At 46.0% G+C, this 20,929-nt stretch overlaps 5 protein-coding genes across 7 annotated transcripts; 3 read left to right on the top strand and 2 right to left on the bottom strand.

Moving 5' to 3' along the window:
* Nucleotides 1-417: 417 nt before the first annotated feature.
* LOC143214932 (zinc finger protein 346) lies at nucleotides 418-6,158 on the bottom strand. 2 transcript variants are annotated; one of them, XR_013010241.1, is made up of 9 exons: nucleotides 6,018-6,158; nucleotides 3,296-3,730; nucleotides 2,886-2,959; nucleotides 2,606-2,755; nucleotides 2,440-2,534; nucleotides 1,743-2,053; nucleotides 1,460-1,528; nucleotides 1,209-1,334; nucleotides 619-759 (listed from the first exon to the last, which is right to left on the bottom strand). XR_013010241.1 is itself a non-coding variant. In XM_076436520.1 (8 exons), the coding sequence occupies exons 1-8, from the start codon at nucleotides 6,055-6,057 to the stop codon at nucleotides 605-607; spliced, it is 1,329 nt and encodes a 442-aa protein (XP_076292635.1). In that variant the 5' UTR covers nucleotides 6,058-6,158; the 3' UTR covers nucleotides 418-604. The 2 variants fall into 2 exon arrangements, 1 of the variants encoding a protein (XP_076292635.1); XM_076436520.1 differs by lacking the exon at nucleotides 1,209-1,334 and having other exon boundaries at nucleotides 418-759.
* A 302-nt stretch (nucleotides 6,159-6,460) lies between these two features.
* Nucleotides 6,461-8,434, top strand: LOC143214934 (UPF0415 protein C7orf25 homolog). The gene is made up of 4 exons (XM_076436525.1): nucleotides 6,461-6,610; nucleotides 6,784-7,222; nucleotides 7,299-7,849; nucleotides 7,911-8,434. Exons 1-4 carry the CDS (start codon nucleotides 6,461-6,463, stop codon nucleotides 7,995-7,997), a joined length of 1,227 nt encoding a protein of 408 aa, XP_076292640.1. The 3' UTR covers nucleotides 7,998-8,434.
* On the bottom strand, nucleotides 8,170-11,744 carry LOC143214935 (tetratricopeptide repeat protein 12). The gene is made up of 6 exons (XM_076436526.1): nucleotides 10,636-11,744; nucleotides 9,597-9,609; nucleotides 9,135-9,216; nucleotides 8,882-9,076; nucleotides 8,411-8,803; nucleotides 8,170-8,336 (listed from the first exon to the last, which is right to left on the bottom strand). Exons 1-6 carry the CDS (start codon nucleotides 10,800-10,802, stop codon nucleotides 8,293-8,295), a joined length of 894 nt encoding a protein of 297 aa, XP_076292641.1. The 5' UTR covers nucleotides 10,803-11,744; the 3' UTR covers nucleotides 8,170-8,292.
* Nucleotides 11,745-12,308: 564 nt separating this feature from the next.
* LOC143214940 (uncharacterized) lies at nucleotides 12,309-20,901 on the top strand. 2 transcript variants are annotated; one of them, XM_076436536.1, is made up of 4 exons: nucleotides 12,309-12,445; nucleotides 17,110-17,310; nucleotides 17,694-17,874; nucleotides 18,410-20,901. In XM_076436536.1, exons 1-4 carry the CDS (start codon nucleotides 12,370-12,372, stop codon nucleotides 18,429-18,431), a joined length of 480 nt encoding a protein of 159 aa, XP_076292651.1. In that variant the 5' UTR covers nucleotides 12,309-12,369; the 3' UTR covers nucleotides 18,432-20,901. The 2 variants fall into 2 exon arrangements, with proteins under 2 accessions (XP_076292651.1, XP_076292652.1); XM_076436537.1 differs by having other exon boundaries at nucleotides 18,153-20,901.
* On the top strand, nucleotides 12,824-16,933 carry LOC143214942 (uncharacterized). Its single transcript, XM_076436540.1, has 2 exons — nucleotides 12,824-13,112; nucleotides 13,417-16,933. The coding sequence occupies exons 1-2, from the start codon at nucleotides 12,824-12,826 to the stop codon at nucleotides 13,500-13,502; spliced, it is 375 nt and encodes a 124-aa protein (XP_076292655.1). The 3' UTR covers nucleotides 13,503-16,933.
* Nucleotides 20,902-20,929: the final 28 nt, after the last annotated feature.

Genomic DNA, 20,929 nt, shown 5'->3' with positions numbered 1-20,929 from the left:
CAAACAAGACACGAGACGAGTCGAGTTGAGTTGCGACGAGACGCGCATCGTCACGCGCGGAGAGCGTTCGAGCTAATGGTTTCGTAATTGAATAAATGTGGCCGATTAGTCGCGTAGCCTCCGAGAGACGTTTAACGAGCTACCGTCGAAATAACCGTTCGGTTTACTGCAAATCGAATTTAGAGTTAATCGGCATTTAATTTAAATACGCTGCTCAAGGGTTTAACAGATTTATCTTTCCCATCAGTCGCGCGACGATCGCATCTATCTTCGCAGTAATTCATAATCCCCGGCGGTCGCGGAGAACGTCTCGAGTCGATCGGTCGCACGAGAGGTTGCTGACTTGCCTCACGGCTGCTCGTGAGCTGATCGTGTTCGTTGCATGGTTGACAAGAGTTAACATTGATACGCGTTCGTATCGAACAAGAGATTTATTTCGTTTCTCCAGATAGACCGTTGCGCGTCGCTTCGACGCGACGACAATACGCCCGCGTAACCGGCAAAATGAGAGACAAGTGCTCGGTGAACATGAAGTACAGGCGATGAGATTTAGCGTCCGACGCTCCTTCTTCTCCTCCTCCTCCTCCTCCCCTTTCTCCTGGTCTTATTTCTTCTTGAATCGTGCTTTCTTCGACACCACCGCCGCGTTCGACGGCGACTTCGGGTTCGATTGGTTTTTGTGTTTCTTGCTCTCCACGTGCTGGGCGAACATGCTCTCCGAGTTTAGAGACAGGTTGCACGGCGCACAGTAGTATTGGCCTGAAAACGAAACGAATTTTCAATCACATATTCCTAGACGGCATTACAATCGCAAAAGCTTAAGCTTCGGTATTTTCGATCGACTAGAATGCGTATTGTCTACATCAAGCATGAGCAACGAGCGTTGGTTGCCTTAGGAACGCCTTGAATTGCCCCTGCGGGCGAGAGATAAATCTTTACGCTTGGTCTAGACTCTATGTCCTCTAAAAAGTTAACTGTAAAGCTTGTGACATGTGACTTTAATGTTAATGGTGACAAAAGACCATCTATTCTGTCCTGTTTGTCTAAAGTGGGTGTGGCCTGTCGTACGTAGGCGTGGTTTTGTGGCTCACGGTCTAAATAGAGCTCGCACAGTGTCCTACAAAGCAACAATTGCTCATGCCCGATATAGACACTAGAAACTACAGCCTGTGCTTCAGAGGAAGAGACTTGGGCTTCACTAAAAGTACTTTTCTTCGCAGACAATGCCATCGATTGATCAATGATCCATCTCAGCCGTCGTACGATCGATTCTCTCGTACGATTGGGGAGAGTCGCCAAATTTAAACCAGCTGCTAGATTGAATCACCATGTATCTTGAACAAGAAAAACATTTGCACTATTATTGGCGACATTATGCGACTGCCGGTCCAATCTAGGACCAATTCAGGTCCAAATTCGACTCTCTCCCACTCGGCAGTTGTTCAGAGGGTGTCCTTACCCGAAGGGGTCCGATAGATCGAGTAGTCTATGGGTCCAGGGGTTGTGGGGCTGGTCTCGTTCTCGATGGCTGAAAAATTCGAAAGGTACAATCGATTCTCGCAACCGTCTTTCGCGGCAAAAGTTGAATTTTTTTGATAACCCTTTAAAGCTTCAAAATCCTCGCAAAATAAATAATTGCTAGTGTAGTCGACACGTTTGTTTATGCTTGAAACACTTAATTTGAAGTGTTGAGACTATAAGCATCATATGCGAGTAATTAAAAGTGAAAAGTGAATGCTTACCAGGCTCGGGGACAGGTAGCCCGTTCAACCTGAGCATTCGCAGGTGTCTAGCACCGCGCTTGTGCGTTTCCAGCTGGTCCTGGCGATTAGCCGAGACTCCGCACAGATCGCAACGCAAAGGCGTCGGATATGGCGGTGGTGTGTATAAGGTTGCCGCTCCTGGCGTCGGTAGAGCTGCAGCACCGTCAGGTACAACGGGTTGCGGCGGTGCAGGGGGCTGCACCTCCGGTTGGAAGCCTGTTCCTATCCCGAACCGTCCAGTGGGATCTATTTGATTGTACTGACTTTGACTTTGTGACTTCTTCGACGGCCTGCACAAGTGAACGCTGTGGTGAACTCGTGCATACTCCGTGTGAACTCGTGTGAAATCCGACGAACTCGGTCGACACGGTTAATTATCAAATTGAGCAGTAAGTCCGTTCGGATTTCAACATTTTTCATCAAATCTTTGTGATTTGAAGGACTTCCTACTCAACCCAATGTAATCGCAGACAAGCACTATAGGAAGCCGAAAAGTTAGCAGTCAGGACACTGTGAGCGGTAGTTGTCAGATCCACCTGCTCTCTTCTTGGATCTAAGCGATTTGACATAGTGCTTAAACTCTATGCATCTGTCGACGAAGATTGTCCTACTGAATTAGAGCGAATCACAGCTGACTGCCATCTTTTCGGCTCCTAATACGTACAGGTCTTTATACCTCGCTCGACGCCCTCCGTTCGCTGCTCTAATGTGCTTTTTGCCGGCATAATGCTGCGTCGCGTCCGTTTGCGACGTGAACCACGTCTTACAAATCTACGAAAGAATCAAAAGATCAAGATGATGACCTGAAAGTTCCATTGCAAATGATTTTTATTGTTCCTCACGTCGCAGTAGTTCTGCCAGTCGTTGGTCGTGCTCGTAACCTGTCCGTCATCCGTCTTTTGCTTCTTAACGCTCTGGTTCAAGAACATAGACACCTTCTTCTGATGCGGCTTGCCATCGTAGTGTAGCTTCGCCTGTAGCGTCGAGTTCATCTGGAAACCATTCGCCCGTAAAAAATCATGCTGATTCGCGCGTCGTTCATCGCGTTAGACGCCCAGAGACCCTATTCCCGTAGAGGGTCTCCGCTCGCGATTTTTATCGGATAAAGTAATCGAGCCTTACAACTGCGTTGCACAGATCGCATTTCAGCGGTTTCATTAGCGCTGACAGTTCCCTCTGGGCGCTCGCGACTTTCTCTGCGAAAACGAAAACATAAATCAATCTTTAATTAGCTAACAGCTGCCATAGGAATCTGGACTCCGATTGCCCAACGATAATTCGATGCACAACCGGCAGCTAACGAATAGCGAAAGAGAGCTCCGAGCCACACTGTGGGGCATTTGTGTTCCAAACGCGAGAAGTTTTCTTCGAAATGTCCAATTAACCATCTTTAACCCTTAGTCAGAATATTATAATCGATCACTAAACATTTAGGTATTATATGAGATATTATATCGGAAGAAATAACTTCGGTAGGACTTTTCACTCAAATGCTGTACAGTGCGGTAGGCCAGTAGCATGATCGCGGTTACCTGCATCTTGCGCGGGATCGATGAACTCGTTCTTGCGTTTGTGATGCTTGGTCTTCGTCTTGCCGACCTGGATCGCAGGTGCAACCACCGCTGCAGCCGCAGCTGCAGCTTTGTAGGTCGTGTCGTACCATCGAGCGTAGAGATCCGAGGTGTCTGCGTCAGTGGGTAGCCACCATGGAGTGGCTGGTTGTCCAGGTGTTTGAGGCTGCATCGCGGGGTGCATCATGTACGGGGTAGGTACAGGGATATTCGGGAACGGTACAACGGAAGCTGATACCGTCATAGGTGGCGTTTCGTTGGGGCAAGTGCTGGATGCAGTCTCGGTCGAGTTTGCTTCCGGCTGTAGTTGGTCCGTGGAGCTCTGAACATTGTTGCTCTTCGGCGATGCAACCGGTGGAGGCGGTGGCGGTGGCGGCGGCAGGAAGCATTCTAATCCTGGAACGAGTACAGTGATTCTAAGTAGACCCCCTCTTATTAATCTTTTGTACAGTGTTCAATAGTTTAGTGTACCGAGTTAGAGACGATGTTCCGGGAACGGAACCCGGAAAAATCGACAGGAAAGAACCCTTTCGGAGGACATCGGGAATTGAATGGTTTACGAGCATCGATTATTATTGCTATCTGCGCTCCTAAGAGAGAGTTATGGATCGGGGGAACGATAGATCGTAAAGATCTTTGTTGGCTATTCGCGGAATCCTTCGCCGCTTAAAAAACGACGATAAGAAATGATTTTTGACTCGCCTAGTATCGCGAGTCCGATACCGAACGATAGTAACCGATGATAATAATATAATAAGAACGCAGATTTGAGAAGCGTCGCAGAACCGATACCGAGAGACCGATGAATGGCGAGTGGCTGCGTTACGCGTCCGATTTATGATGGCGATAAAAACCACGGACAGTTTAAGCACGCCCCGAGCTATGCATGAAAATGCATACCAGATAAAATATCGGAAACGGCCGGCGATAAAGTGCCGGCGTAAATATCCGCAAGACGAGATGCGTATCGACGCAATTTGCCCTCGGATCCGATTTAATTGCCCCACCAAGCTAATACTGATTTCCCTAATTTCGAGCGACTCTGCCCGTAATGCCCGCCATTTTTATCGGGAACGCGGAAGATACATCCTGCGGGGCCGAAGCCGCACTCATCGATAGCCCCAACCGAGGATCATGTTTGGCCCTTCGTTTTATTGCTCGTGTCCTCAACAAAATTGCAAACTGTTTGCCAACCGCTCTGCCACCGTTTTTCATACCCCCTCGATCGCGGTGACTCGCTAGAAATTTTTAATTATTTGCGCTAGAAGCACCGGCCACTCAACGTCGCTGACTTGTGCTTTTTTATACGAATTGCCGGACGCGTTGCATTCATGACGGCTTTGATCGATTTCCCGGTCTGACACACCTATTTCGCTGATTACCTTATCTTGTTCAAATATTTTGTCGAATACAACATACGTACTTCCTCTACGAAATATTGTAGCATTTTAGTAGAAGAATTGGGCGTATAAAATTAATTTAACTATCTTTTAATGAGATCAGTGGATTTAGAATGATCGTGTTTATAGGTTTTCGAGGTGATCAGATTTCGAAATCGCTCGCAGCACGCTCCCATCGCTACTTATTGACTGTACGGTGCACTTCAGCATGTGCAAGCTGCATCGGCGGCCACGATCGAGATAAACAGAGAAACTTATCGAGCGGATTCGCAGAGAAATTAACATTACGCGAATCGAGTAAAATCGATCGGACTAATTATACCGCAGACGGTCGAGCATTTACAGGCGAACGTACTTTCGAGACGCACCGAGGCGAAGATTTCCGTTAACGAATCAGATTAATCCTTTTTTCGATCACAGCCGTAGAAAAGTTGTAGTCTCAAACGATGCGATGCTCGTAACATTTTTTAACGAGGACGGATAACGAGCACGCGTGCACAAAATTAATCCAATATTCAGCATGCGATTCAAATTAAAATTTCACTAATTTCTAAAAAAGAAGATTATAGAAATTTTCGAACAATCTTCTCGTATCCATTGCTTTCGCTGTTCTAATATTGGTTGGATTTTACGCATTTTCAAGTTCGGTTGCGCCGGTCAACTATTTATGATCTCCACGACGTCATAGAAAAGTTCAGTGCCGGTCCACTGCAGTAAACATGTTAATGAGTTTACCTGATCGGGCAATTAATTCAGCATTACGTGCATGTGTTCGCGGGTTTAATCGGAAGCGGGAAAGGCGGTCGAAAGACGACACTGTCTTTGCACGCACGTGACCGATGCACTTCGATATTTTAAGAAGTCAGCTGATTTCGACGGCGAAGTATTCATTGAAATTCGACAGTGAATGCATGCTGGTTAGGGACGATCTCTGGACGACATTTTCCGTAGGGTCGACGTGGGTCGCGATAGTCGGTTCTGGCAGTAATTGTTTCGATAATTGGTTCACGTAGACATGCTACAAGTCGCATCCGGTCGATGGGACGTGGGCGGCTCTCTGACCACGCTCACGCGATGTGCCCTTCGAAATCATCAAATTCCTCGAGCAATGAATAACAAAGAATATTCTATTTGTTTCCACGATCGATTCGCACCGTGAACCGAAAAAGTTCGCCTCGCTTGTTCATGTAGAACTTAGGAGAATATTCGGGGTCTGATTCGAACAACGTGAATCAATGAACGGGATCGAATAGTTTAGGTTGTGTAAAGAAGGCCAAACTCACCAGGTATCTCTGGATTCTCGATGATTTTCGTGCTGGACATTTTCCGGCCCGAACACGATGATGTTCTCTGTTATTGTCCGAAGAATGTTGACAGTGCGCGATAATTACGGCACGATAATATTCCTTGTTTTCGATTTCCCTCGCACGCGCGAATAGGTTTCGCCGGTATAGTTCTGCGGCTGTTACGTTTCGCTGAGGCACGGTACCGTTACCATTTCTCCGTCGTCCACGACTGTCAATTATTCGGCGAAATAGAAAAGTTAGTGAGGTTAATAGGCGAGTTTGACAAGCGACCGGACGACATTACGCGATATTGAACCGAGATGCAAGATGGCCGCGGACACTACGCTCGTCGGCCGTGGTCTATCCGAAATTATTCGGATAGCCGAGGGAAAACGGGATCTCCCATGGCGAATCGGCTGGGTCCCGTTCGCACGTGAACGATGGAGGACAGGGCCGAGCTATTCAAATGCCTTGAGGAGAAAATCAAGAATGGCAGAGCCACCATAGATCGACTGAAACTCCTCGGTAAGATCGATGGTGTTGAGAAGCTCATGCGAAAGTTTCAGCAGGAAATCCGATTTTTGGAAAAGGTACGTTCGTCTCTCTGGCTTCAAAAAAATTACGTATCGCCACGTGCTGTTTTTAGAACACGCGTGCACGTAATTTCGAGTACGAATATCAGATGCCATATGGGTTAGCAAGAGTTTCACACGCGTCTGAATCCATAGCAACAGAATTGTAACTGTACGCTGTTCTCACAAAGGTACAATCTACAGGAAACGTAAAGAAGGAGCATCTACAGAGCACGAATCTGATTCATCTGAATGCCATCGTGGCACGGCTGTTCCGTGCCAGCGAGCCCACCAATGTCATGAAACCGTTCAAGTACCAGAAGTCCAGGCTTGAGGTTGACATTGTGTGCAACGGAGGCGCGTCCTGGGTGAAAGTCATTGCTAGGAATGCCAAAGCTCTCACTTTGATTTCCATGGGTAACGGGGAGTATGGGCAGAAATCCGTGTTGGATCAAGCGACCTGCTTCCTGCAGTGCGCCAAGAGCTATCCACACTTGTACAGACCGCCAGATGTTGTGTTTCATTTTGCTTATGGCATAGAGGTACCCTTAGCTACACATTTGGAGGGAATGGGGGTGGTCGTGGAAGGAGATCGCATAGACTGTGATGATAAAAGCACAAGTGTACAAGGTAACTTTGTTCCAGCGAAATATGACTTACTGTACATCTAGAAAAAATATTCATCGTTTTATCTATCACGATACAGAAATGGACGATAAATTTTCCACCTTGATCGCATCGGATCCCTTGGAAGAACCTCCGGATGACTGCAAAGAGAGCATAAGCTCGGATTTAGAGACTTTAAACACTTCTTCTCTGGCCACAGAAATAAACATACTTAATTTAGACGTGTCGACATTATTGGCTTATGTGACGAACATGACGAACGGGTACGATCATTTCGTTTACCGAGAGCCTCTGCTCACCCAGCAAGCCGAAATGGAGCGAAAGCGTCCAGTCAAACCAATTCTAGAGAAATTATTTAATAGCAAAGAGCTGATCGTCTGCCAGACTGCTTACGATAATTTTATGAACATCATAGAAGTGATCGGCGGTCCCAAAGAGTCTCTCAGGGCGAAAGAATTATTGAGCAGGGTTCGAATCGTTGATGATCTACCCACAGGTAGGATCATGGAGAAATTGAGCCTGGGTGGGAAAATTAAAGACAGGTCTCGATTGGTTTTTGCCAGTGGTGAGAACATGAAAAGCATCACTGTGTCTGCAAATGAGGGTTTCGTCAGAGCAGCACGCATGCAGGTACAAATCGATTTCTTTCAGACCAAAAAAGACTGATTAATTTGATCAATGATTTTTTCAGGACATTGAGTGCACAGTTTTCCTGCACGAGCCTAGATCTCTGTCGGAGATCAAGGAGGGTTTCGCAACAAAAATAAGCTCATCTTGATATCGAATCAATGCATTTTAGATAGCTACAAAATGGAATATACACAGCAAGTGGGAAATACTAAGGTGTGCTATAAATAGTGTCGCTTCTCGCTCTTCGGCGTTTGCCGTTAAATTAAAAACTTTAAAAAATTAAAAAATCGAAGGACGTCAGTGAAAACGATGCCCACTCGTCGATATTCAAATGTACTTTTATTTTACACTTAAAGTTACCATTATAAAACGACACGATTTATGGTACGATCTAACATTTCTATTTCGATGGCCAAATATACGTTCAAGCTGTGATCACCGAGTCACACCTCGTGATCGATGTCCGCATCCATGTTCTCTTCGAACTCTGCAAGAAGAAGAGCCCGAGTACAATCTGATTAAGATAGACATGCGCCGAGTGTTAAAGAACATCGATATTACCGTCAATAAATTTGTTGAAGCGTGGATTTCTCTCTCTGGCTAATTGAATGTACTCCGTGTACTTGACCTCGTCTCCAAGGAGTTTGTAACACTTCGCGCTGTTCAAAAGGGCCTTGATGCTCGCGTCGTGAATTTTCAAAGCCCACTCGCAGTCCTGCAGAGCTTTCTCGTACAATCCGAGATTGATGTAAGCTAGAGCTCTGTTGTTCCACAAAACGGACGAGTCTTTCCGCTGCTCTATCGCTTTCGAGTAATAAGTCACCGCTTTCTCATAGTTTTGCTCTCTGAACGCTCCGTTTCCGATCCTCTTCATTGTATCTGCTCTCTCGTTCCTCGCCTTCCGATTCTCTGACCTCTCTTTTGCGTCTTTTTCCACGCTTCTCATAAACGCCTCTGTTCCATGGAAATTCAAATAATTAATAGACTGCGGATTTTATGCAATTTGAGGAAAATAGAAAATTAATGAAGTACCTCGCGACATTTCTTCCTTGCTAGCGGGTTCATTTTTGGCGTATTTATTGATCAACGTGCGGTTGGTTTTAACTTTGAGCTCGCAGCCCTCGTCGATTACGGTCTCGTATTTCCTCTCCAAAATTTCATCCGCTAAGATTTGACCGTGCTTCTGTTCCTCAGGGTCCTCCGAGGCCAGCTTCTTCACGATTTTCTCTTCAACATTAGCAAAAATGAATAATCGTGTTCGGGATCCAGGAAGACTAATACTCACCGATTTCGGTAGCGCGATGCATGAAATTTTGGAACTCCTCCTCCGTTACTCGTTTATCAACCATCGAATCATCGATAATTTTCTGGCCTTCGATGAATTTCTCCTCCATCTCGTTTGGCAAGTTCGTGTACCTTGTAACTCTTGCCGCGAAGAATCAGCAATGTGTCGATTACATTCGAGACTAATTGATACAGGTTTCCATAGAGACGTATGTGATATAGTGTTACAATTGTGTGTAGTGGTAGAAAGAGATCTGTACAATACTACTCGCACGACGGTGAATCATTTGTTATATCGGGAAAAACGGTATATAATGTATTCAGGTTGAACTGGTTTATTAGAAAAACAAACAGGGCTGTGTAACAAGGTAATGAACAAGACGGTAGATTACGCTTAACATGTACATGTCGAAATCTTTGCAGAGTTTGCTCGGCGAAAGAAAAGATTCGCAATCAAGGAAACAACTTTATTCGATCTAAGCATTATTCTCCAACACGTGATTCTTTTTTAGTATTTGGTCGCAGATTACTTTCTCTGCTAACCGTTCGAACCCTTTCTCGGTGGGAATTCAGGAAGGGAGCCTGTGTTAAAAATCTGATCGATGTTCGTGTAAGAAAACCTTTGGGAGGAGCCTGCAATATCATCAGGAGTTTCGTTCTCCACCTCTTCCACTTCCAGGGGGTCCATATAATCGTCTTCATCTTGCTCGGGAGATATATCTACTTCGTCTTTTATGAATACTGCGCATTTCATGGTCTGAATGGGTTCTGAACTGGTCCCTTGTTTTCTCCTGTCCAGAGGGTTGTTCCACATAGAATCCTGAGTAACGTTAATAGGTTTCCCTGCTGTGATCTCGACCTCGTCCATGATGCATAGCTTTTTCAACGGCAGGGGCTGGTCCTTGGATATAGCGGAAAGTATTCTAGGCCAGGTGATAACAGGCTCGGGAAGCTCCTTCCTTTTCTGAGGCTGTGGGTTGGGGATGCCCCTACTGGTGCTAGGCATATCGTTAGCATCCAAAATACTGATCCCAGACTTACCAGTCTCCAACCGTTGACTCAATAAATTGATTCCCTCTTCGCTCTTCTTGCCAATTTCCTGAGGCTTGAGTCCAGATTTGAGGACAGCAGAGACGGACCTGGTGGTAGGACAGGTCTTGGTCTGGGGTCTAGCAGTGCTAGGCTCGTGTTCAGGTATGGTTTTTGGCAGTCCTTTGGTTTCGTCGATTTTTGGTCGCGAAACCGTGGCGGTCTTCCGGGTCGGATCGTGGGAAGCATTGCTGTTGGTCTCTCCGCCAAGGACCTTGGTCTGAATATGTCTAAGCCCGGTAACCTCGAGGATCTCCGCGAGCTTCAGCAACCGTCTAACCTCACTCTGGACCACTTGTATCTCGCCGCAGTACATGAAGTTGACGATGGTTTTCAGATCGTCCGCTTCGATATCGTGCAAAATAATCATAGGGTGAGGATGATCGTTGGCGACCAATAGCCGGCGGAAGAACGAGCTCGAATTGGCCAACACCATCTTGTGACACTTCAGGATCGTCCCGTCTTTGCACACGAGCGATAGGTCTACAAACTGTTGCTTCTCGTAGCATGTGTCCAACGAAACCGCCAAATGAGACGGGAAACTTTGCCACTTCAGGCTGAGTACCGTCTCTTCCCTCATCGCGACGATTCTAATTAATAAACGGCTTTCTGATTACGCTGCGAACAGACTCAGGCTACGCGACTTTCGCTTATGACAACGCTACTCGCCATGACACGTGCTGCTGTCATCACGGATTCGGTTTCAAGGATCTGTAATCTGACACCGACACTCCCGCGTAATTTTCACCGCGGTCTTTACTTCTCAGGAAGCACAGTCTTCGAGGAGGAAGTCGAAACGAGTCCCCGGACGCTTTTCGAGAAAAGTTAGTTGGCCGAGTGGGGGTCCCGCTTTTTAAAAATACTCTGTATAGCAATCGATTTCCGCCAGACAGCTGCTAGCGTTATCTACCAGGTAGCCGGCAAACTACAGGCTCGGATACGTGCTCCAAAAATAAAACCACCTACTCCGAGACCCTGCCGAAAAATCCGGGGAAAATTTTAGGAGCCCCTGGGGAGCCATCCAGGAAACAATAAGTTCATTTTATTCGATAGGACACTTCGTTTCGTTCTATTATTTTGTACATTTATTTCGTGGTTATGTACATTCTTTAAGCACTCATTCAATCGTTTATGCAAGATAAAAATTCTCTACCCAAATTGCAAGAAACTGGAACAAAATAAAAATTGATTTCCGCTGCCAGAATTTATTTCAGCACCAACCTTCACGGTTACATTATTCCATTGAATTCAATGTATTCTCCTGCTTATGCTATACATTACAATTTTAAATAAGGACACACATAAAATTGCCTCGATTATCTTTATGTATCGTACAAAATTTAATTACATCCTGTCCAAACCGGGACCTCGAGCTTTATAGAACCAATTCCAATCAAGAGTACACACTATAACGACAGTATTGTTCTATTAAAAAGACTGTCTAAAAATTGCGGGAGCTTTCAGTTTCGGAAAGAACAGACGCTGCATCTTCCAGAGAGTTTGAATCTTGGCGCCATAGAAAGGGGCACGAATGTCGACGGAGGTCGAGATATTTCGATGGCTCGAGAGGAGGTGGTACGAGTGTTTCGAGGGGTCGACTTGGCAATTGGTTTCGATAATAGCAAATGGTCGTTTAATAACAGATGATTGAACGCGTTCGACGGCGCGGCCTAGCATTTATCTGTCAAAAGTGGTGACGGCCGGGCCGATCGGCGATGAGCCGGTTCACGGTCGCCTGTTGATCATCCCAGCTCGCGAATCGACTGCGTGGTTGATCGAGACGAGAGACGAGAGCACGCGTTGCTGCCGTGAGAGAAGACGCGCACATTGTCCAGGTTTCCCCCGTTCGCATAGGATCAGAAACACACGGCGACCGACCGAAGTATATACGTGGTTCTCTGTTTTTTGTTTCGTTTGTTTTCTCTCTCTCTCTCTCTGTGTTCTCGGCTCGCGGCGAGGCTAGGCGGCGTGAACAGCCGGGGACCCGGCCCGAGTAAGTGGCAAAACAGTTCTCGCCGAGAGACGGATCGGCCGCGTTATTGTTTATTATGTGATCGTGAACTGTACCTTGACTGATAGCCAGCACCGGGACACACGGAACGAAGGAACGAACAAAGGCAAACAGACAGGGCAAGTCAGTCGGGAAAATGCGACACGTCCGGGCCGATGTGTTCTGCTATCTCATCGTGGCGGTTCTTTTTCTAGCGCCGTTCAGTCATGCAGGTAAGCACCGAGAATGATTCGAAATATTTATACATACTCCGATATCTCTGCTCGCCAGTAAATTCCGTATACCGAAATTGCTCGTCGAAACCATTTGGGGTCACCCCTGCTAAGGCCACAATAGTCTTCTTCCGCTTTTTCTCCGTCTCTCTTCCCCTCGCCACTCTTGCTCACGACTCTCACTCGATCCTTTCCTCTCTTTCTCTACCGTCGCTCGTTCTCTCCCTTTTTCTCTGCCTATCTTTGTATCTACCTCTCTCTTTCTCCCTCGCTACAGACCATACCCGTCGCGTGTCTCTTCTCCTCCCGGTCTTCTTTTGGTCCAGAAATTAAGTCCCCTCCGGTCCTCTGTGTTTCTCGGTATACTACGTCGCCAATATGCGCCTCACGCATCACGCACACGTTGCTTCTCCTACACAGCTACGATTTCACGCGGATACCGTGCGATCGATTCTCGCACGCGATTATCGTCCTCCAAATTTCACGATTATCGCGGGCCGTCGCACAACCGAAGCCTCGTTCTCGTTATCGAGGATCCGCCAACGATGCCTGAAAACTAGTCGCGACCGGTTGATGTTTACATCGATGACGATAGCTTTCGGAGCACCCTGTGCATGCTCGAGACACAATCGTTGCCCGAGGGACTTGGCGAAGATTGTGCAACAAGGTTGGGCAGAATGTAATTCGATTTGCACATTGATAGCAATTATATGCTGATTGTATCGCGAGACTGTTTTGGATGCTAATGTTCAGGAAAATACAGGTTGATAGCGAGGAAATTTCGCTGTTCAATTCTTTTCAATATTTTCCATAGACGCATATTTAGAATGTTTAGTTCAGTTATTGAATTTGATAGCGGTTTATTGAGGTTGATAGCGAGGAAATTTCACTGTTCAATTCTTTTCAATATTTTCCATAGACGCATATTTAGAATGTTTAGTTCAGTTATTGAATTTTGCTTTGCCACACAGGAGAGATATTTGGCGAAGAATCGAACGAAAACGTGGTTCCTCTACCGAGCTGGAAGCCCCAATACAATCTCGTTATATTCTATTAACCTTTTGACTGCGAACAGTCCAGTGAAAGACGCTTCCCTGGTGCGAACGGCGTCTAAAGGCGCTCAATGCACGATACACTCTTTTATTAACATGTGAGGAAGTAACTTTGTGACGTTCTCTTTGTAACAAAAGCCTGTTTGTAAGCTTAGTCCGTCTGCCTTTCACGTGCACTTCTCGTGCGCCTCTGACTTGGAATTTGGTAACGTTGCCGATCATGTGGGTCCTCGTCGATTTCGATGACGTTGAAATATGTTATAAAACTCAACATTTTGAAGAACTTTTCCTTTAAAATAGATGTTTCTGCCGCACATATGAATTTGCAAGAATATGAATTTATAAGACCATCAAAAACGAATTTTTCATCATATTGTGTCATGCTACTTGAGCGGATTTTGAGAGGATTCGGAAATAAAGACTTCGCCAAGACACAGCGAGGGTTAAAATCCTCATCGTGGTTTATCTCCTCGGACTCTGCCGCATAGGGATTCCCGAGAACAGTATTGTTCTCGACGAAGATCCGAGTCGCAGCGATTACTCCGTGGAAAAACCACGGGTCTGAATAACCGAGTGGTGGCAGGAACGGTTGAGAGAAGCGTCGTCGAGAGCCGGAATTATCAATGGCCGACGCAGAAGTCGAATTAATCGTTCAATCTGTGAAAGCGGATCCCACGAGTGTGTGCATGGAATCGTTCGCAAAGGAAACAGCTGATAATCGGGTTGACGGGACCGCAGGACGGCTGTGATGCCACGAGAGCGAGATGCATCTCGACAGAAGGGAACAATCGTCGATCGAACGGGAGCCGACGAGCGGGATCGCGATGCAACGAGAAACGCAACGGTTCATTTAATCGTGGAGAGCAACCGCTAATGAGAGCAGATAGGGAACGAGGCTTTTCCTGTTTCGAGTTGCCAATAACTTATCAGAATATTTCGAGTCGATCTCTCGGGTTCTCTGGCACCGTAGACGTCATTTCTGGGAAAAGATACGCATCGGTCAAATTAGCAACAAAGATAAATGATATAAGCATGCGGCTACTGCTTCGTATCTACGGTGTCGCGATAAGATCTCATCGAGTACGCTGGGTATTCACCGGAGACATAAAATAATAACACAATATTTTTATTGCGGGGACACCCGACACTCGCGAAAGAGACCGCTCGTTAATCAAACGCTTAAGCCTGATTGATTATCGCAAAAAATAAAAGTCACAAGGAAATCCACAGAGAAACGCTTGTTATCGGCTCCATAAATCTCGCTCGATAATGGTTAATGAACGGCGCAAAAAAAAGCGAAGGTGCAACGCGTACCGGACCGGTCGAACAAATTACAATAAATTACGTGCTGCACGGAGAATTACGATCACGCGTATAGAGAATGGTCCTCGGGATGATGATCTCTCGCTGCATCCATGATTCGTGAGAAACGCGAGGACCTGTGGGAAGCAGAAGCTGGATTCTCTTTTCTCGAAAAATTAGGCAACTTATTTTCGTAAGCGAAATAAAAGATTGTGAGAAGATTCGGCCGTTGCTCAATTTGCGAGAAAGCAGCCTCGAGTTCGACATTTTCGCTCGGCGAGTTCGACAAGGACGCCGAGCGTTTTGCCCGCAATTAACCAGATGACTCAACCCGATAACAAAGTCACACGTATCTGTTTCATTCGTGTGCAAGCGATAAACGCGAGTACGTAAGCGCATGTCGCCTTGCCAAAAGTCACGTCGCGCCGCGAAGGCGATTTTTTCGCGATACGTGTGCCATCGATACCACGCATCCAACAGAATAATTTCCCACGATTCCGTTAACCTTTTTGCATCGAATCGTGCATATTCCCGCGATTTTCCTGCAAACTAGCCGCGCTCAAGTCGCCTACGCGGACGCTCAATTTTTATTACGCCTAGACTTTCGCATAAAACGGCTTATACGTATTTTATCTAGTAGAAAGAATTATTGGAAGAGAAACATACACACTTTAAACAACTTCTTGACCGCGTGATATGGAAATTTACTGGATTAAGAAAGTGCATTGCCTTCGCGGAAGGCATTGAGTTGGCACGGACTTAGAAAAAGGATGAGTCAACGTTGCAGCCGTCATTATCGATAAATATGTCGAGCGAGTATTTTATTAAGTGATACAAAAACAGAATGCTGTGAGAAAAAATGTAATAGCAGGAAAATCCCAATGAGATTAACGAGTCTCGCACAAAAACGGAGAGGATCTCATTAACGATCATTATTTTCCGTTCTACCTTGCGATGCGAACGGGTTGATCGTCCTCGTAATTCTACTCGGCGGAACAGGCTCGCGTACGAACATTGTACATATCCCATTTCTCTCGGTTGCGTAATTTCGGCGCCAAACCGCGACGGGACATTCTACTCGCAGACGATATCGTTACGTAATTTCTTTCGTCCCGATCCGGTCTCGTTAGGGAAACCAAGAATCCAACAGAAGGACGGAGAAGCATCACGGGGCTCATGGATCAAACGATCCATTGTCCGATTGATCCGTGAAATCCACGGCGTTATCGCGCGTAAGTTCATCGGCCCGCATCGACCCTGCGAATCGATCGCAGCTACGCGAAAAGCTTTGCCGGAATTTTGACCTCGAGGCTGGCTGATTATTCGACGGTTCGATTTTCGCGTCGCGCTGTTATCGCCACTTTATTTTACTATGCAAATGCTTGTGCGTTCGATAGCATATTGCGATCGGTGGACAGAGAACTTGCGCGCAGATTATTATTTACGGAGTCGAGTGTTGTTTGTTCGTTTTAATAACGATCTAATTAATCTGTTGCATTACGACTTCTCTGCGTCCACACCGATTAGAATTTCTTTGTCGTTCGTAATTATCTGGATGAAAAAGAAAACTTGTATGGTTTGCAACACAGAGATTGCGATTCACGAAGATCATATTTATTTTCCATTGAGAACCGCAGACTACTGATCAGTGATTGGTGACCGAATCGAGGATCGTCGCGGTTGTTTATCGGATTAATGCGTATCAAAAGCAGCCTGCCTAATTTGCTTGGCTGAACCTTGGTTTAACCCCTTACGCTAACCCCTGTATTCCGTCTGATAAAATTAATTCGTCTCAATTAACTGATTCAGCCAATCTCGGCGCGCGCGGACTCGATACGCTCGCGAAAACACCGCGCGCGTCCGAGACGCGTCGCGTTCCTTTGTCCGACAAAAAAAGAACAACCGAGAACGAGTAGATAATGCTCGCGTCGCGTGATCGCCGATCAAGAAATGAAAATTCGCGGGAAAAATTGTGACGGTATGTGTCGAGCGATAACGATCGACAGAGCTAACCGGAAGATTGAATGGTCTCTTTGTTTCCTTTGTAACCCTGGTAATCGCTCACGGCACGCTTACGAGCGTGTTATCGTGCGTCTCGAGCTGTCCGACCGTCCTCACCGATACCCACGCATCCGTATCTATTAGGTAGCAACATAAATAAGTTCGGTTGTAGAAACATGCTGCGACGACGCCGAGAAGTTGAGCATGACTCGTTGCGACCGCTCGAATCCATGATTAACGAGAAGCTACTTTCGAATACGAGAAAATATTCAATACGGCCGACTCTGACAAGTTGATTTTTATTTTCAGCCGAGAGCAAGGTGCGACTGTGCTTAGTGGACGTGGGGCAAGACCAGTGCGGACCCAACCAAAGATGCGTAAAGAGGTCGAAGGACGAGAAACCGTTCTGCCAGTGCTTGAGGGAATACTCGCTGTCGAATGGCCAGTGTTTTCAACACACACCGCCTCCGGTCACTAACGCGACCACCGCTCAGCAGCTCGAGTCCGCAGGTAAAGTCCGATCGAAGATTGGACATAGGATTGTGCATAGACACAGTTTAGAATTGTGTCTCAGCCGAACCTACGTGAACCATAGCAAAATATTGCGATTGTGTCGTCGACTCTGTTCAGAGCCGAGTTAACGCTCTCTGTCCTAGATTGATGATTTTACGGATGGCAGGCCTATGTATAATAAATGAGCTCGACCGCCTCGGAGAGCTTTCCACGATAGATAAATTGATCTGTTCTCCCCTGAGCGTTTTCTCGGTCCGATAAGAGTCCGGTCGCATTGATTTGTTAGTGGTTGACGTTGATAGGATAGAATCGAGGCAACAGCTGCACGCATGGACACCGCTAACACACACGCTCTTCTTCCTTTGTGAATCTCTTTCTAGGTGGTTCTGTAGCCGCCGGTTTGCTAATACCGACCTTCCTCATAGTAGCCGGCGTGCTGCTGTATCTCGGGGCGAGGCGATACAAATGGCTACAACGATTCCGACTGCTCCGTTCGAATCGTCACGGCGATATCCTAGTCACGAGGGACGACGACGACGACGATGATGACCCGCCGATCGGGTAAGCCGCCGGTGTACCGACAGACTCTCTGCGTACCGTGCGAACAACCATAAATCTCGCGGATTAAATAGTCATACCGATGGTGCACGCTCGGTTACACGCTGCGGATTGAACAGCGGCAAGCTTTGAGACAGCTCGCGGGAAGCATTCCTCGCAGATCTCTCTTTCCTCTTAACACTTAACTTTCCACGGAACGCTAACGTCTAACCAGCTTTGCTACCCGGGTGGTCCTCCGCGAGACTCTTTGCTCGCACTGACTCTTATCGTTCGCTTTCTAGGATTTGAAGATAGATAGGTGAATTATTGTAACATCATCATCCCCCGGAGGGCTAAAGAGGGTTTCTGAAAAACCCCATGTTTGCATTATCGAGAAATGCACGCTTCCGCAATCTTGGAAACGAGACCCTTAACCGGAATCTCTGGAAAAGTTTAGCAACTCGATCCCCGATTTGCCTGTACCGGAATGGGACCACTTGGGTAGTAATCATTTGCACGAAAGGGATTCTCCGTCGATGACACTAATTATATTCCACAGGACACGTTGCGCACCCGTGTGAAAGTCTCCTCGAAGCTTGCCCGCGCTTAGGGAACAATGTTGTGTAACTTTGTGTACATATCGAGCAGGAGTTTAGATAGAAGGTACGTACAAGGGGATACATCGTCGAACTGATTTAAGAGGCTACATTGTAAAGAGGTGTTAGTGTAAGTAGACGTGTTTTTATGCGGACCCGCGAGAGCGTCCTTTTTCCTTTAATCGGTTCCCGATCATCGACGCTTCTGCATAATTTTATAAAACGACGATTGTTAGACGTAAGACGAATCTGATTGATTTTCAACGAGTGATCTTATAGAAATTTCTCTGCCGCATCGATATTCATATCAACAATGACCGACTGTTTTCCTTGCATATCGTTTATCTGCGCGCATGAAGGTGCTACTACTTACACGATCGCTGCTCACACACGTTTAAAGACGAATGGTTGTAACACGGGGAATAATCGACTGCGTTTTTCGATAGCTTTGTAAGAGCCCACGGGAAACATAATTTTTTACGACGTAATATTAAGAAGCTGGTCAGTAAATTTCAACTCACGTGACTCGCGTGCGTATAGAACGCGGTGACCGCTGGATCATCGGAACATTGCGCGATATTTTCGAGAATCCTGTCAGGACGAAAACGTTGTCTGCTCTCTGTAGTAATTCTGGTACGAGGAGCCTCGAGCACGAGCTTCGTCACGGATATTCCATGGATATTTCCCGAGCCAATATTTTTTTAAACACACACGCTAATTAATTCCTGTTAGTGTACCTCTGAAACTGCGAGTCGAGGGAATGCGGGGAATATCCGTGAACGTCTCGCGCTCGGAAAGTTTCCTCGTTCTCTCCGAATGTGAAACGGTACAATGACGTCACATGACCAAAGACCAAGGATTCCAGGACCTAAATTCTACCGTCGCGTAGTTCCAAAGGAGAATCGCTCGTCCGAAATGGCAATTGAACATTCTTGCGGCGAGAAACGGAAAATTTGGTGACTATGCTCGTTGCGGACAGCCTCGTCGATTTCAATAACCGTGAAACATAAAATTGCACGTACTATTATATTATTGCGAGACGTTTCGTAATCTATAGGTCTCATGTTTACGACGAGTGGACTGCAGATCTTTGTGCAAGATAAAAATTCTCTGAAGCAGTTAAAACGAACAGATTCCTCGTCCTGATAATTTGAATGAGTTACAGAACGTAACAACATCCTCAAATCCACGCGAAATCTGCAGTCTATTTCTGAGCCAAACTGTGAAATCGTAGTCTAACTAATCGATGAGTCAGTCCTTAGAGTGTATAATTAATTAAGATCGAATTGGATGGAGGAGTAATGGAATTTGACGGGAACAACCGACGACTCCGGCGAACTGCAAGACGTCTAGAAGCAGCTGCGTCCACACCAAAAGAAGAATGCACCTGTAACCGTGCTCGATTTCGTCGTCTTGTAATATATAAGGGATCTTGTAAATAACCCAGGCCCGTCTCCGGGGCCGCGTATTCTTGCCAGCCAATCATTCTCTCTCCTATAGTTTGTAATTCGAGTTAAACGTGATTACCGGAACAAGAGATCGCATTGTCTATATTTATATTCATAAAGGCTCGCGGATGATTGTCGAGACGTACATAATGCGAGATTTATATAAATATAAATATAAATATATATATTATATATATTAGATATTTAACCTATTCTTGTACTCTATCATTTTTGTACAGTACTTTATTCGCACTAGAAGCTAACCATAGTAATTGTAGTCGGTGCTCGAGATCGATCCCGGATTCGTTAGGCCGCTCGGTATAGCGAGACGACGAGACTCCATATTTTTATAGTTCGCAGGGACGAATTTGAACGGCGCGACCAGCTAAAAATGTAAAACCCTTAGCACTCGAGTGGCGACTCAGAGTCACCACGAAAAATTACTATACCATTATTCAAAATATTGTTTAGATTATTAAATATGTTGGTATCGAATCAACTTCTAAAATTTAAGTGTGGTATATGAAGTGTTACTGCAAAGTTGATATCTTTAAATCCATTTTATCTTTTGACTGTTCCAAATTTTAAATTGGTATCGAATCCGCAGCTTACCGATGAGATTAGTGAAATTGTTGAATGCTGAAATTTTGCGAAAAATTGATTGAACCAAGCAGCGCTCCGTTCAGATACGAATCTGATTCTGTGATGTATTTTACGTTATCCACGACAGATCACCCGTCATCGATTAAGTCGCACGCACTTGGCACAATCTGTTAAAACCTATTATTCTTCGGCTCTGTTCGACAAGCACGCGTTACAGTCTGGACGAAATTCTGCCGTCTGTCTGCCCGACAACGAAACACTGTTCCGGCGTTCGCAAGATCCGCGAGAATCGAAAATCGAATCGGCGAAACCAGGTCGAGACCGACCGCAACGAAAAATTTGTAAATATATGCATATCGATAAAATATGGAATCGAAAATAAAGAAAATAACAGTCGCACAGCATTGCTGCCAATAACTCTCTACAAAACCG

The sequence above is a fragment of the Lasioglossum baleicum genome, chromosome 13, assembly GCF_051020765.1.
Source record: "Lasioglossum baleicum chromosome 13, iyLasBale1, whole genome shotgun sequence".
NCBI classification, from domain to species: Eukaryota; Metazoa; Arthropoda; class Insecta; order Hymenoptera; family Halictidae; genus Lasioglossum; species Lasioglossum baleicum.
Note: the sequence above shows the minus strand (reverse complement) of the source record. Positions and strands in the feature narration are given on the sequence as shown.

What these genes read in the sequence shown, in the direction of transcription:
- LOC143214934 (XM_076436525.1), top strand. Translation starts at nt 6,461, where the DNA reads ATGGAGGACAGGGCCGAGCTATTCAAATGCCTTGAGGAGAAAATCAAG. An exon ending in TAAAAGCACAAGTGTACAAG is followed by an intron (nt 7,223 to 7,298) that starts GTAACTTTGTTC and finishes ATCACGATACAG; the next exon opens with AAATGGACGATAAATTTTCC. An exon ending in TCAGAGCAGCACGCATGCAG is followed by an intron (nt 7,850 to 7,910) that starts GTACAAATCGAT and finishes TGATTTTTTCAG; the next exon opens with GACATTGAGTGCACAGTTTT.
- LOC143214935 (XM_076436526.1), bottom strand. Translation starts at nt 10,802, where the DNA reads ATGAGGGAAGAGACGGTACTCAGCCTGAAGTGGCAAAGTTTCCCGTCT. An exon ending in GCATCGCGCTACCGAAATCG is followed by an intron (nt 9,077 to 9,134) that starts GTGAGTATTAGT and finishes CTAATGTTGAAG; the next exon opens with AGAAAATCGTGAAGAAGCTG. An exon ending in CAAGGAAGAAATGTCGCGAG is followed by an intron (nt 8,804 to 8,881) that starts GTACTTCATTAA and finishes TCCATGGAACAG; the next exon opens with AGGCGTTTATGAGAAGCGTG.
- LOC143214932 (XM_076436520.1), bottom strand. Translation starts at nt 6,057, where the DNA reads ATGTCCAGCACGAAAATCATCGAGAATCCAGAGATACCTG. An exon ending in CGATCCCGCGCAAGATGCAG is followed by an intron (nt 2,960 to 3,295) that starts GTAACCGCGATC and finishes TCGTTTTCGCAG; the next exon opens with AGAAAGTCGCGAGCGCCCAG. An exon ending in ACTGGCAGAACTACTGCGAC is followed by an intron (nt 2,535 to 2,605) that starts GTGAGGAACAAT and finishes ATTCTTTCGTAG; the next exon opens with ATTTGTAAGACGTGGTTCAC.
- LOC143214942 (XM_076436540.1), top strand. Translation starts at nt 12,824, where the DNA reads ATGCGCCTCACGCATCACGCACACGTTGCTTCTCCTACACAGCTACGA. An exon ending in GGCGAAGATTGTGCAACAAG is followed by an intron (nt 13,113 to 13,416) that starts GTTGGGCAGAAT and finishes TTTGCCACACAG; the next exon opens with GAGAGATATTTGGCGAAGAA.
- LOC143214940 (XM_076436536.1), top strand. Translation starts at nt 12,370, where the DNA reads ATGCGACACGTCCGGGCCGATGTGTTCTGCTATCTCATCGTGGCGGTT. An exon ending in AGCGCCGTTCAGTCATGCAG is followed by an intron (nt 12,446 to 17,109) that starts GTAAGCACCGAG and finishes TTTTATTTTCAG; the next exon opens with CCGAGAGCAAGGTGCGACTG. An exon ending in TCAGCAGCTCGAGTCCGCAG is followed by an intron (nt 17,311 to 17,693) that starts GTAAAGTCCGAT and finishes ATCTCTTTCTAG; the next exon opens with GTGGTTCTGTAGCCGCCGGT.